We start from the raw sequence: 15,263 nt of genomic DNA on the forward strand, positions 1-15,263 counted from the left end.
CGTTTCTCCCTCATCCATGCCACCACACAGCAGACAACAGTAGGGGCCGGCTCTCCCACTCTCTCGCCCTCTGGCTCACCTGAAATCTTGATAGATAGATAGATAGATAGATAGATAGATAGATAGATAGATCACATATTCACGCAGTACTGGGAAATAAATCTTAGAAGGACTCAATTTGATTACGAAGATTGAAAAGATACTGCCCTGCTACTCGAAGGGATTGTGTGTGCATCGATACTTACTACGTAAGTATTGCAGCTCCTGAAATGCCTCGGCTCTCACCTCTATGTCCACACAAATCGTCTAATCCCTTTTCTGGTCAAGGAAAAAGAGAACATTGCAATATTTCACTAGAGAAGAATGAGGACCGATGTTTGAAGGGTTTGGAAGAACTATTGAAACATTTGCTGGGTGGCTAGTAAATGTGGAAGCCTTAGTGAAAATGATCACAGGAGCTAAACTAATCTTCACTGGGAGAAATTTCTTCCCTTTTGCTTTATTAGGGAAATGACAAGCGGCATTTTCTTGTACTGCAGGCTCTGTAAACTTCAGGTATTGCTTTACCTAAGCTTTTTTTAAGACTTAAGTATTTTTAACCAAATTTTTAAAATTTTCAGTTCAGCTATTATTTATTTTTTCAGTGTTCACATCATGTCCAATTCAAATTCTCAAAATAATTACAAAGAAATATTTAGAAATCTTAAAAGTTCTTAACCGTTAGATATCTGATCCTAGATATTTATTCTGGTTCAAACGCAAGAGTCCTGTGAATCCATTCCCTTGAATAGCTAGTCCAACTCCTTAGTCCTCAGCCACCTGCGGATTCTACCCTTACTTTAGGCTAAACTACATCTCCCAAGATCACCGGCCGAGAAAAATCTAGTGCGGTGCATGGTGGGAGTTGTAGTCCTGGATGAAGGTCCCCCGCCTTCTAGCCCTTGCCTCACGCGCTGATTCAGGCGCTACCAATTAGCTGGGGCCATGTCGGTGAGGCCGTGGTCCAACCGGGAAAGCCGGTATGAGAATTATACACAATGATTGGCTAAAAGATGACATAGGGGGTGTGACTATATGTGGGGCGGGGTGATCACGGCCATTGGCCAAGGAGGCCGGAGCGGCGGGTGCGGATTGGCTGCGCTCTGGGCCAGGGAGGCCTGGGAAGGGGTGAAGAAGGAACCAGAGCAGGAAGAGCGGCTGCGAGGCGGCGGAGCAGAGGCAGCGGCTGAGTTGGTCGCGGCGACGGCGACGGCGAGGGCTCTCGACCTTCGAGAGCAGGATGCAGGTCCGCGTCGGGCTGTCGTTGCTGCTCTGCGCGGTGCTCCTGGGCTCGGCATCCGCGACCTCGGGTCAGTATCGAGCCTCGGGCAGCAGGCCCCGAGCCACCGCCCCCCGACCGCGGTGGAGACAGGGCCACAGGGCTCAGCGGTCTCGGGCACTCCTCGCACTGTCACTCGCTCTTGCCTTGGGCATCGGTTAGCCTGGGCTGAAGAGGGTGTTTAGGAAGCTGGACATAAGGAAGGGCTGATCATCCTGCCCACACCTTTCCCACGCAGCAAACTTTAGGTGACTTCTGAAGAATTAGGAATTAACTGGTGAGGAGGGTTCCTGACGGCTGGCTTAGACCCTCCGAGCTTCCTCTACCTTCGTGTAGGTAATGTGTGCACAGGTTCTAGGACACGCTGGGGTTTGCAGTTGACATTCCCAGAGCTGTCACTTTTGTGCAGAGCAGGGTTCATCGGAACTAGGATGTTGACAGTGGAGGGATTGCTCAACACCTGATCTGTTAGTCTGGTTTTTAAAAGAAAAACCTCTGTTATAATTGTAGTCGCTTGCCCCCCCCCCCCCACCCCCCGTCCTGGGAAAATGTGACCTCTACCACGGAGTCCATAGTGTTTGAGTTTGTAGGTAGATAGTAATTTTATTTATGAGTTTTAAGAAAGACTTGGTTCTTTCAAAATTAATAGAAAATAATATTGCCCTTTTCTGTAGCTACAAAAAGCTGTGTGTGCTTTTAAGTTGATATTTTGCCTAGCTGACTTACATTTTCTCTTTACAAGGATTTTCTTTTCTAGTGTTTTGATCTGCCTATATCAGAAAACTTGCTGTCTTAGAAATCTTTATTTTAAACGTACTTAGAATGTTTAGGTGTTAATAAACATTGACTACTGTAAGACTTTGAGAGTTTAATCAGTTTCAGTTAACAAGACAGCTGTTGGATGGCTTTACCCTTTTTTTCTGGAACACTGCAAAGCTTTTTTTTTTTTTTAACAACGAATTTTTCCCAGATGGTTATTTGAATCCCCAGATCCTCTTTTTTAGTTGTAAATGAAAGCCATAATGTCACCCTGCTTCTAAAATAAAGAGAGACCAAAATCCTGTCCGCAGTGTGTTTGGGGACACCCTTTGCAAAGTGGCAAGCATATGGTAATCACTTTACTGCTGGCATTATGCTTGAGGTCCATTCTGCTTCATTTGAAATGACAGTTTGTGTTGAAGAGCAGTTCTTTAAAGACTGTACAATACTTGACTGTTGCAGGAATTCTAGCAGGGATTGTTTGAAGTATGCAATGGAGCTACTCATGCCTTTGGTAAAGCACCTGATGGACTGAGTTCCTCTTGGGGTTTTGCTTAGAATACAGTTTTAACTCTAGAATAGACCACATACCCATACATCTCTGTGATTCTTCTCTCTGAAGCTTGAAGATTCCAGCAGTTAAATAGCATAACACACAACCCTCTGAAATTTCCATTCACAGAGTTTAAAGACTGTTCACACCGAACAGTTTTTCCTGCATCTTCCATGGACTCTGTTGCATGTACTTTGAGCTCTGGACAGGTAGAGACAGTCACCAGTTGATTCTAAGTATTTTAGTTATTCTGAAGTACTTAGCACTCAAGTGTTAAATCTTAGGGTTATATTAGGGTAAGTGGAGTACAGAGTTTTAAGAAATGTCTGCTCAGATTTCTGTCACAGCGACAACCATGCCAAAGCATTTCTCTGGTAGAGGCATAAACTTGTCCCGAACTACAGTTATAAAAATGCATAATGTGAGAGCAAAGGCTAGTGGACCCTGCTCACCCTCAAGTTCCACATTATCAGATTCGGGCATTCTCAGGGTTAAGTTGTTCTATACATGCATGGACTACTTATTTCCATTCTTATTTCCTGAACAATATAATAACAGATTAGCATTTACCTTCTAAGAAGGATCAGACATTATCTGCAAATAGTGTTCGACTTTATATAAGGGACTTTGCAATCCTTTTGTTTGGGTACCCTAGGATTAGGGCATAATGGGGTGTCCTGGAGCCTGGCATATCCGTATATCAAACAATAGCTCTATTCTGCTTACATGAATTTCAAATGTCATATCTGATATAGATCCTTACAAATTAAAGGCTTGGATTTTTCAGCTCTCCATGCTGTGCATTCAATTGCTTATTTTTAACCGCACTTTTGAAGTTTATATTTAAAGCTTTGCTCTTAATAAAAATCATATTTTGTTGTAATTTTGTGTTTAGTATTAATCTTATCCAAGGCAGGTTGAACTTAAAACCATGTCACTGTTGGTAAACATCATCTATTATGTTAGCTTAGTGACATGTAAAAGCATGATACCTGGATTAAAATTGCTTTCTTTTTCCTGTAAATGAATAAATTGAGAGGATACACATACACACACACACACACATACACACACACACACATACACACACACACACATACACACACATACTTCTCCATAATTTTCTTAAGATAACAGTAGAAGGGTGTTTATTTTTCTCACTTAGAAACACAGGCCTTGTTGGAGGTGGGAGTGTTCCCTATTTACAGGTAGTGCTCACTAGAATGGCCTGGGTTCAGTCCAGAGACAGGGTGGGGAGAGACTGAAAATTTGGAGAATGAGTGTCACAGTCATTACATTAGCTACACTTCCAGGTATTTGAGGCAAGTTGTGTTAATACAGAAGTTCAGAAAGTGGCTTCTGGATTAGCAGAGATGTTTCATTTCCTGGTTTTACTTGTTCCTTATAAATAACATCATTGCGGATCAACAGACACATGTTCATAGTCCCTTTTGACAGACTAAGACAATAGAAGCCAAGCAAACTTTCCATACTGAACCACTCGTGTCCAAATACAGATGTGAGAAAGCTAGGTTGTAACTTTCCAAACGTCAGGTTTGGGGTGACTTAGGATCAGGGATTTCCTGGGACCTGTCCGTGTCAAGCGAAGCAGAAGGCAGGACGTCCGTTCTTTTCACTAGCCTCACTGCTCCTGGTGTTTGGAGCTGGACTAGTCCATTTAATAGACGTGACATGTACCAAAAAGAGTTTGTAACGACCACCTCTCCTCTACAGAATAGCCATGCTCGTGTGCGGTTTGCTAAGCTAGTTTATCAGAAATAAAATTGTGGCTTCAAAAGGCATTTCTTTATATCTACTTCAGCCGAAGAACAGCAAGCTGTATTAACGTCTCTTTTCCTTTGGGGGGGTCTCAGGTTCCTTCCTCTTCTTTGATTTAATATAGGTAGAAATATCCAAGACCCAGCTCATTATTCTCATAATTTAATTCACTAAACTTTGTTAATTTTAAGATTGGAGAAATAACTTCCCATCTTCCCTCTTTAAATAAATAAATACCCCTTTCAAGGAAAGGGGTGCAGTTCGTTAAAGTACTTTGACAAGTAGTTATATTTTAGGTGTAATACTGATGAGTAAGGAACTTGGAACTCTTTATTGAATCTTTTTGCATTCTTTTCTTCTTCCTTTGTATCTGTAGTCGATAAAAACATAATGCCTTATTCAGCCATTACGTTGTGCCTTCAACTTATGCACAATTGTGCGCTTTTCTTTCACTTGAAAACTACATTCAGAAGTTGTTAAGAGTCTCTTGCCAGCAGCTTTTTTAAAAGGTGATATGCGTAAATATCAGCTGGAAAGAGAACATAGCTTCTCCTTAAAGCTACTGCTTGGAGTAGGTTTTCCAGTTTAGTAAGTGAGAAAGAAGTCTTTTGTTGACCAAGTCATCTCAGTCTGTGCTCCTGGTGTGTGAAAGAAAGCATGATGCAATGCATCTGAAACCACCCTGTTGTCACCGGTCCTTTCTCCTGGAGTTCAATAACACATTTGCTCCTCTGGTGCCTTACAGACTTGTGTGTCTCACTTTAATGTGCACCATTTATATTTACATATAGATATCAGTATATTGTTTACTTGCCAGCTGTCTGTGTGACTGACTTAGTGATTTGCACATGCTGCTAGTCAAAAGGCTCAGTATATAGAGTCATAGCATGTGTGAATTTGAACTGTTGGTGCCTGCTCTATATGCTGAGTGTTTGGTGTCTGTGGTGAACAAATTACATTATTCATACAACACTGATAGAAAATCGGGATGGATTTCCGTCCCTTAGCAGTGATTTACTGGGGCTAGTATTTAACCACTTAGATCTTCAAACGGTTAGGAGGTAGGTTGGTGGACCACTACCAAAAAGCCATGGGCACTGTGGATGCCTTACTACGCACCCTCATCTCCAACCTGCAAAAGTAAAACATTGTGAAGGTTCTCTTAAAGTAAGTGAATCTAGTTAGTAGCTATATTCCACTTTTTTTTTTTTAAATAGGAAGCACATATGTGGCAAAACATCACTGGGAGACTTATTTTTCACAGATCTGCAAAACAAGAACTGCAGTTACGTATATAGAGCTTAGTCCCTTATTTTACCACCATCTGAAACAAAAATAATACCACAGTTTTCAGTAAGAAGTAGTTTTATAGAATTTCCTGGTAAATGTCTCATAGTTTAAGAACAGGGGACAAAATGCCCCATGCAGGATGAAATCAGAGCATTTTAAGAAAAGGAAGGAAACAGAAGATCATGTGATTACTTTGTTTCTTTACATTGGCAGGGAATACAAAGGTCAAATGCTTGCACCTGGCACTTTGCTGCCTGTTTCTATAGAGAGCAGGAAAAAGGGCAACAGCTACTAAGACTAGTAGAAACAGCAAAAAACTTGGAAAGAACAACTGAAAACTGTGTCCTGAGAAAACTAAGCTACCTGTGTGCATTCAGAGGCAAGCTGAGAAGAACAGCTGGAACCTTGGTTCTGTTTTTTGTTGTTGTTTTGTAGTTTTGTTTTGTTTTGTTTTGTTTTGAAACAGGGTTTCCCTGTGTACCCCAGGCTGTCCTGAGATTCACTCTGTAGTTCCAGGCTGGCCTCGAACTCAGAGGTCTGCCTGCCTCTGCCTCCCGAGTGATGGGATTAAAGATGTGTGCATCACCCACTTGATTTTTTTTTTAAACATAAGGTATTGGTTTCTTTTTTTTTTCTAAGGTTTATAATTATTTTCTGTGTATGCATGTTTTGTTTACATGTATGTCTGTGCAGCATGTGCATTCCTGGTGCCCGTGGAGGCTGGAAAAGTGTGTCTGATTCCCAAGAGCTGAAGTCACAGACTGCTGTGAGCCACTGTGTGGTGCTGGAAACCAAACCTGAGTCCTCTAGGAGGACAGCCAATGCTCTTAGCCACTGAGTTATCTACACACACACACACACACACACACACACACACACACACACACCTTTTGAGCTATTGATTTCTTGGGGCTGAAAAGATGGCTCAGCAATTAACAGTGCATGCTGTTCTTCAGAGGACCTGAAATCAGTGCCAAGCATCCTTGTTAGCCAGCCCATAGCTATCTAAGCCCCAGCCCTCCTCTGGCCTCCATGGGGACCCACATACACATGGTGTATACACTTACACAGACACACAGAAACTATTGATTTAATAAATAACTCTCATACAAGAATATGTGATAGTTCAGTACTACATTTGACCTAAATCTAGTTGTCCCTTTAGCAAAGTAGAACACAAATTTAAATGTATTTGCCTAAATCTAGTTTTAAGCCTGCTAAACAATAATAGCAATTATTAGCTCATTTTTGTAAACTGAATCTGAAGGCAAGACTGGTTTAGGGGAGTGAGAAGAAAAGGCAGCCCCCTGGGTTTCTTATGTAGAAAGAGAGAGGGGACATTTTCTCCTTAATGTCTTATGAAATTATTGAATATAATCAATATTTAAATAATTCTAGGTTCATTTATTATGCAGTGACTGGTTCTTATCTGATGCGTATTGGTTCTTCCGTCAGGTTTTCCACATATAACTCCTGAAACACCTGGACTCCTGAGTAGGGACCCATGGTAGCTTTTGTGTGCTTTCTTAACATTTATAGTTCCCAATAAAAAAAAAAAGATAATTTATCTTAATTTTTTTTGCAGATGACAAAAGTAACCAGGATGAATCCTTAGATTCCAAGGTAAGTACTAAGATTTGTACTGAACAAATTAAAGCAGGAGTTATGTACCTTACAAAGGACATACTAATTTTGAGTAATAGAATTCAATTAAAAAGATAAAATGACTGGTATTCTAGCTCTTTGTCCTTAAAAACAAAACAAACAAACAAACAAACAAAAAACACTGACCTATACAAGAGCAAATAAGCATTTCCCTAAGGAGTGCTGGCTGTTAGGGTCAGTTTCAACTTAAATTTGAATGTGCTGTGTGGATGGTGGACATTCACATTAAAGAGCTTTAAGACAGCATGCCTAGTGCCTAAAAGAAGATTGAATTTATTCTCCTTTCCCCTCAAATCAGGCTAGCCTCAAACTCAATATGTAGCTGAGAGTTGCCTACAAGTTGGCATTCTCCAGTCTCATCCCAAGTACTGACATTTTAGGTGTGCACCACCTTGCCGCCCAGGTTTTTTAATTTTTTTTTTTTTTAATTTTTGAGACAAGGTCTCACAATGTAGTCTTGACTGGCCTAGAACTCACTGTGTAGACCAGGTTAGCCTTGAACTTACAGAGATTCGTGCTTCTGCCTCCCAAATACTATGATTAAGAGTAGGCATCACCATGCCCTGTTTTAAAGTTTCTAGTCTCTTAATTCTGAGGGCCTAACCTGTGCCATTTGTTTCAACTTATGTAATGTTTTTAACCAAATAAGGAAATGTACATGCTCATAGGTTGCAGTAGTATAGCTGATTCTCATATCCCAGGAGACCTGCTAGTAATGAATACTGATCTCTAGATGAGATGGAGCAGAGATAAGAACAGGAAGTCCTAATACAGAATTACCAAGGGCAAGAGTAAAGTACGATGGGAAATATAAAAGAGGGACATAATCCAGACTTGGAGGATTACGGAAGGCTTATGTGATGGGAAGGTGACATCTGAATTAACTGCAAAGCTAGTTGGGTGGTGAAGGCCTGACTGATAAGTACTTCAGAGTCTACAGTCGGCAGCCGAAGGAGACACCTGTAGGCACTTGTCAAAGCAATGGTCAGACTGGATGGGAGGGAGTCTTGCTTCAGCTGATGAGTAACAAATGCTTTTTTGTACTCTCAGAGTTCTTTGCCCACAGATGAGTCGGTGAAAGACCACACCACCACAGGCAAAGTGGTTGCTGGCCAGATATTTGTTGATTCTGAGGAATCAGAGGTGGAGTCCCTCCATGATGATGAAGATAGCTCCAAGGCCCAGGAGGAAGTCAGTGTCCCTGAAGAGATCAGCCTTTTAGAATCTCCGAATCCAAGCAGCAAGACCTACGAAGAACTGAAGAGAGTGCGGAAGCCAGGTAGCCTGATGCATTGCTTGATTTCACCTCACATAGCAAAGAGGCAATTGAAACGTTAAAACTAGTGAGTGTGGACAAATGCTGCCGGAAGCTGGTCTTGCTGGACATTAACCACATAAAGTGCAGAGTGTAGTTTTACAGCATTTTCAAGGATTTAGTAAATCAGATATTCACTGTGCAGATTGGTGTTACATGACCTGAATTCACAGATAAAATTGCATTTATTTTTTATTAATATCCTGGCTTTTTTACATGTTAGGATGTAAATTACTTTGAGAAAAAAATTAAAATAATATGTCAAGGTGGGACAAATGGAAAGAAGCATAGACATGGGTGTGGCTGCAGAGTTGTTTTAGGAGTTTGCTGTCCCTTCCATCCCCTGTAACCTTTCAGTCCTCCTAGGTAACTGATTTCGGTCTCACCCTCTTAAGAGAGAGGCAGCTCTCTCTTAATACGCAGTGTGTTAAATGTCCTTTTAGCTTTGGGAACCTATCCACTCTGTCCTCTCCTGCCATTTTGCCATTCAGTTTATTACTTCATGGGCGAGCATAGCAGCACTGACTGCATCACCAGTCACCGCCAGGAACCAAGCCCATAATTACACCATACTTATCAATAGAAAAATCATTTCTCAAAAAGTAAACATTCTTCATGCCATCAGCTGACAAGAATGCTTGACAGCATCCTGGAGAACATCCTGACAGGCTTCTCACCAGGCGTATGTGTGCAGTGTGAAGTTCTTTGCTTTACTTTTGAGCATTGATAAGAATATACAAATGCAGGTAATTTTCTTACACTCACCAGTTGCTGAGTGTTATCCCACACAGCAGGCAAGCAACTGTGAAGTGGATTTTACACTTGATGCTGCCTGGTGTCCCCTTATTTACCTCAGTTCCATCACACTGCCTGGAGAGAGCATCGGATCCCCCAGGTCAAGTGCTCAGTCCCACAGGACTGCCACCTGCCCCATTCACATGCCGGTTACAAGTCTCAGTTGCCTGACTTCTGATATCCTGTGTAAGCAAAGTTCCCATGACTTCGTCCTTCTGTTCAGCTAATTTGTTAGAGCAGCTCACAAAAGTCAGGAATAAGCTTTGTGTACCCATCTGTTGTAAAGTGTGTTAGTGAAGACAGGTGAAGAGTGAGACAGGAAATGTGTAGGCTGAGGTAGAGGAGAAGCAGAGCTTCCATAGCCCTCAGGGCCCACCACCTTCTAGGGACCCCCACCTCTGAGCTGGAGACACTCTTGAAACTCAGTCCTCTGGGATTTGTATGGAAGCTGCATTGTGTAAGCATCACGGATGTGTGGCCGGAACCCCGCTCCTCTGATGCAGCAGAGGGTCACTTCCGTAGCTCAGCCCCTTAACCTTCAACATGCTTGAGGACAGGTCTGATTTGTTTTTGTCTCCAGATGTATCTACTAGGGATTTAAAATAGTATTTTAACGGTCTCTTACATAATTTTCTGTGGGTAGTCATACCAACAACTTTATAAATATTAACATTTGCCTGTTCAACTTGTTTTAGTTTTCAGTAATGATTTGGATTGATTTTCATTTATTCTTAATACATCAAATATTACACACTTATGCACATGAATGTGTAATATATATTGCATGGCTTTGTGTGTTCCATTCGGCTAGCTACATTAGGATGAGATTCTATGGTAGTCCCTTCTAAATTATTCCTGTCAGCTTCTGGTTCATGTTGCTGTTGTATTGATCTTCCTAATTCACATTTGACCCTATTGCTCGCTTATTTACAGCTGCTCACTCCCATCTGCCTTCTGAGGTGAAGCATACACTTCACACTTCTTAGCCTGGTTCACAGAATCCGGCATGTCAGCAGCTCTACTGTAATGTCACTCCTGCAGCCCTCTCTAGAACAGGAAGTTCCCCAGGTGTGCTGTTCAGTTTGTATCATGGGCCTTCCACAGGTTATCCTCACAGATTAAATGTCCTGCCCATTCCCTTGAACAAATGTCTGCTCTTCTGTCAACTACCCTGTGTTCAGCAGCTCATGCACCATGCAGGTTAAGAGCCTGCTTCTAGCTCAGACTTTCACTCTTTCCTGTAAAGTCAGTCCCTAGCAGCAGGCAGGCATGCAGGCAGCAGGCAGGTGTGCATGCAGCAGATAGGCATGCAGGCAGCAGGCAGGCATGCATGCAAGCAGCAGACAGGAAGAGCCAACTTTCTGCTCAGTGTTGATGAGCAGGTACCTGCCATCTTCAGAATCCAAGCTTGTCACCTTTACTGTTAAGACCTTCCCTCCTTCCGGCTTCCTCTTCTGCTGCTCCCCATCTCCCACATGACCCCAGCCACGCTTGCCTTCTTACTGCTCCTGAATGCTTGATGCTGTGTTAGCAAGACCAGACCCCCGAGGTTAGCAATTCACCAGGAAGAATCTAAGGACTTACCGCAGAGCTGTATTCATAGCTATTCTTCATAGACTAATTGTATACATACACATGCATGCACACATACACTCGTAAACACTGTGGCATGCCCTAGCGTCTCCCAGGTGGCTTCCTCCTTAAGTTTCTGTTTTAATAGTTTTCTTATTTACCTGGCTCAAAGCATCAATTGACACACAGTGTTACTGGGTCTCAGTAGGTCACTTTAACCGTTAGGTTAAAGTAGACCTAACGGCCTTCCAGAGCTGAAGTAGGGTTATGAGAAGTTCCAGCGCACATAGCACATGTAACCCTGGAAACAAAGACCTAACAGTTGTTGGATACACGTTAAGTGATATAATATGACCTTCCACCATGGGTGTCTTGTCTTAGACTTCCTAATCTGGCCCTTGGTTTCAGAGGACTTGCTAGTAGGTTTCATGTGCTTGTGCTGTCCTTAACTCAGTCTCTCTCCCCATGAGTCTGTGAAGGATCTGCAGGAATTCTTTGTGGAAACAGGAAGCTTGGGTCATCTGTGTCTTCCCTGGCTCACCATCCTTAGGACACAGTCCAGCTTCCAGAGCCAGTTTCCAAAGGTGATGGATGCCCTTGGCTCCTTCCTGCCTCTCACATGCAGGAGTTTCAGCTTGTACTACTCAGTTCTTAGAATATCAATAATTTTATTCAGAAATCATAAATACACACTTTTCAGCCATTTCCTAGTTTTATCTACATCATTTATCTAGAGGGGTTATATGGAAGAGGTGCAGAACAGTGTCACAGGAAAACATTTTTGTATAGCTTTATTTGTGCACAGAGACTGAACACAACAAAATGCTGGAATTTTCGAATGCTTTGATGATAACTTCATGAGTTCTCTTACCCTTTCACTCCGCTAATTCTTCACTTATCGGTCGTTCGAGGAGAGGTGGGGATGGCTCAGACTTCCCTGAGCCATGCGGAACGGGAGATGGGTGAAGGCCACCGGCCAGGCCATCAGTCTGTTGCTGTGCACTGCAGCTGATGGGGTAAGAAGCACAAAGCCGGCGCAGTGAGACCTGCCCAGCAGGCATCAGGCTGTCCTGCCTACAGTGAGCAGAGGAGCAAGGTCTCTGCACTGCGCCTTTGCCAGACTTGCCAGGGTCACAGTGCTCTCTGTATCAGAGATGGACAGCCAGTCAGCAGCTGAATTTCAGGGGGTCCCAGCATAGAACAAGCCCATCCTGGGGGGACATATGGATGTGGCCATTTAGGCCAGCTAACATCCAAAATAGGGATTTTTTTCACAGCTGTAGGGCCCCTAAGCAGTGTCCTAAATGGGAGGCTGTGAGAACCTCGCTGCTGTTCACTGAACTCATTCCTGCATCAGAAGGGACACAGTTCCCACTGGGACTGAAAGCCTCTCCCAGGCAGTGTTGGCTTTGGGCTCAGAATCAAGTCCAGGCAATTAAGGTCTGTAAAGTCAGGGCTCAAAAGAAGGCCAGATGATAGCAACAGGAGAAGCAAGGTGCTTCAGGCCCAGGAGCTGAGGAAGCCAGGCTTTCCTAAGTTCTTTTTGTCTAGTCAGTCTTTAGTTTTAACTGACCTATTCAAATACAGTCTAGCTGGAAAACCATCTGCCTTTGAGAAATCCGACTTTGGCTGGTTCTAGTGACATGCTTTTAATCCCGTCACTCTGGAGGCAGAGGCCGGATTGTTCTATGTAGTGAGTTCTAGGCCAGCCAAGGCTATGTAGTGAGATTCTATCACCAAAAAAGGGAGGGAGGGAGGGAGAGAAGGAAGGAAGAAATATAGGAGTCAGTCAGACTTCAGCTTTTACAACAGTGAGTTAGCAACCAAAACCTGTTTTTTAAAGTCTAAAAGAATATCTTGGTCTATAGAGCACCTCTTGGTCCCCTTCAGCAGACCAGTCCACATTTTCCATCATAGGAAAGATCAGATACTAAGATTCCTTACGTTTCCAGTGCTCCAGCTTAAATTCCAGCCTGTTCTGCTGGCAAAGCCAAGGAAGTTGTCTCAGTAACATAAACTTTCTTCACGTTCCCTTGACCAAGGTACTACCTCTTACAAAAAGCATAAGTACTTAGCTTAGTATTTTGTGTGAATTTTTACCTCATATCTAAGATGTCCTAACCTCACAGTACAAATCCACTGAAACCCCCTTTTCCACCTTCACTGTCACTGTCACTTGTTTAAGCTCTGAGTCCTAAATTCAGCGTTTGCTGTGCTGTTTCAGAGCAGTCAGAGATGGCCCAGCGGCTGAGTGCGGCAGGGAAGGCTGCTGCGGCTGGGACAGCAACCGGGCTGAAGGTGGCCTCCACCCCTTTTGTCCTCTGCCTTAGCGGCCATTTTTCTTCATCCCTGGGACCTGATTTAATCATTAGTCCTGTCCTCCACCCCTGTACGTACATGCACACACTCTTTTAGAGGAGAGGGTAATGTAAAGTTTAACGTCTGGTCTCCTCTGGAGAATGTTAAGGCCTCATCAGAGGACAAAAACCAAAGCTATCTGTATCAGCCAAACTACTATCATTTTCCCATAGACAGTAAGTAAGTCTAAGAGCAGCCAGGGATCCACGCCCACTCTCCCAGAGTTAAACCCCTTATTCTCAGCTCCCACGGGTGGAAACTTTCTCATGCACACAGAACCTCAGCTGCTACCCCTTGTGGCTCTGACCGACCTGTGCACCAGATTTGTCATGCCTTGCCCCGTTCTCTCCTCTTCCCTAGCAGTGCTTCCCAGTGTGTCCTGGTCATCCCACTTGCAAGGTCATCAGGGTACCCAAGGCTATCCCAAGGTTTGGTGATTTCCTAGAAGGAATCATAGCACTTAGCCATGACTATACAACAGAAGGATTCAGAGCAAAATCAGTGAAGGAAAGACACATGTGGGAATAGAGGAAGCAAGACAGGCTCCTAAGGCCCTCTCCCAGGAGTGTCACATCACTCGGCAGTTACAAGCAGATACTGCACTTACAGACAACCAAGTTCAGGTCCCAGCACCTTTGTCAGGCAGCTGTCAACTGCCCGTGACTCCAGCTTTCTTCTAGTCTCAGTAGGCACTGCACTCATGCACGCCTCACACACACACATGCTTGTGCACACACCTAAAAGTGAACTAGAGACACACGGGCAGACATAATGTATAAGCAAAATTTTTAATTTATTTATCACTTTGGCCAAAACTGAGAAGAAATTCTCAATCTGTCAACACTTAAACAATGTTATAAATTATAGAAACGGCAGAAAAAAATGCATCCAGTGTACATTTGAAGATTTAGTCAATGTGTCTCGGGTTATTTGAACTGGAAGATAAGGCTTAGCTCCTGGGAGCTAGGCCAGGGTTTGAGGGAACTAGTCATCATACTGCATACAGTATTTGCTGTGGGAAGTTGGAGCCATAAAACACCTTTAGCCTAAATTTTCAAATTTCGATGTAGGATTCCCTTGACACCTCCCAGCTCCCATACACAGAGCACTTTGGGATGCCATGTGAGATGCTGCCCACAGGGAAGGTTGTGAGAGACCTAGTGCCTCGTGTTTTGACTGGGAGCTAGCCATCTATTCACCATGGCCTAGCATGTACCAAAACTATAGACTCCCCAGAGGAAGACAGGTGCTGCGCAGAGACCACAGTATACAAACAAATGAGTCACACCTGTTGGGGGAGGCGCACCTTTTTTGTTCTGTTTGCAAGTGAAAAGGAAAAGCTCAAAATTTCTATAAAGTCTCCTTAACTCTGGAGAAAAGGAGTTTGTAGCAATAGGCAACGATGATTGATTATTTTCTTCATATTTGCATATTGCCCAGTTGTTTTGATTATGTCATATAAAAACATATTTTCCTTACAGTAAAATAAAATATACAAAGAATAACAATTGAGTAGAATAACCAACACCTTGATCATTCAGCTGGCATAAACAGGTTCAGAGAAAGCAAGTTGCTGGGTGATACCAAGTGTTTGTGCTTCTTCCTTGCTCTGGGGGCGCCAGGGAAGGGCCTCCATCTCATGGAGGATTAGGAAGTCAGAGGCAGTGGCTTCCAGCAGGCCCCAACTCTGATGGAAAGGTCTTCATTGCTGTTGACTGAAAATATCCCTCTCCCTCCAAGGGAGTAAGAAGATTTACTCTGAGCCAGGTATAAGTGACCAGGGCCTGGAAGCATTGACTGGCCCAGCGTGTAAGCAGCTACAGGAAGTTTTATAGTCACAGGACAAAAGAAAAGCTCAA

At 43.2% G+C, this 15,263-nt stretch overlaps 1 protein-coding gene across 1 annotated transcript in view; it reads left to right on the forward strand.

Annotated features, from left to right (window-relative positions):
* The first annotated feature begins 1,165 nt into the window (after positions 1 to 1,165).
* The window catches only part of Sel1l (SEL1L adaptor subunit of ERAD E3 ubiquitin ligase), a 43,517-nt gene continuing 29,419 nt past the window's right edge, over positions 1,166 to 15,263 (forward strand). Inside the window, exons 1-3 of the mRNA XM_052185296.1 lie at positions 1,166 to 1,349; positions 7,285 to 7,322; positions 8,415 to 8,643. Coding sequence (XP_052041256.1) covers positions 1,280 to 1,349; positions 7,285 to 7,322; positions 8,415 to 8,643 — 337 coding nt within the window. The 5' untranslated portion in view covers positions 1,166 to 1,279. The remainder of the gene's footprint in view (positions 1,350 to 7,284; positions 7,323 to 8,414; positions 8,644 to 15,263) is intronic.

This window comes from Apodemus sylvaticus, chromosome 6, assembly GCF_947179515.1.
Source record: "Apodemus sylvaticus chromosome 6, mApoSyl1.1, whole genome shotgun sequence".
Classification (NCBI taxonomy): domain Eukaryota; kingdom Metazoa; phylum Chordata; class Mammalia; order Rodentia; family Muridae; genus Apodemus; species Apodemus sylvaticus.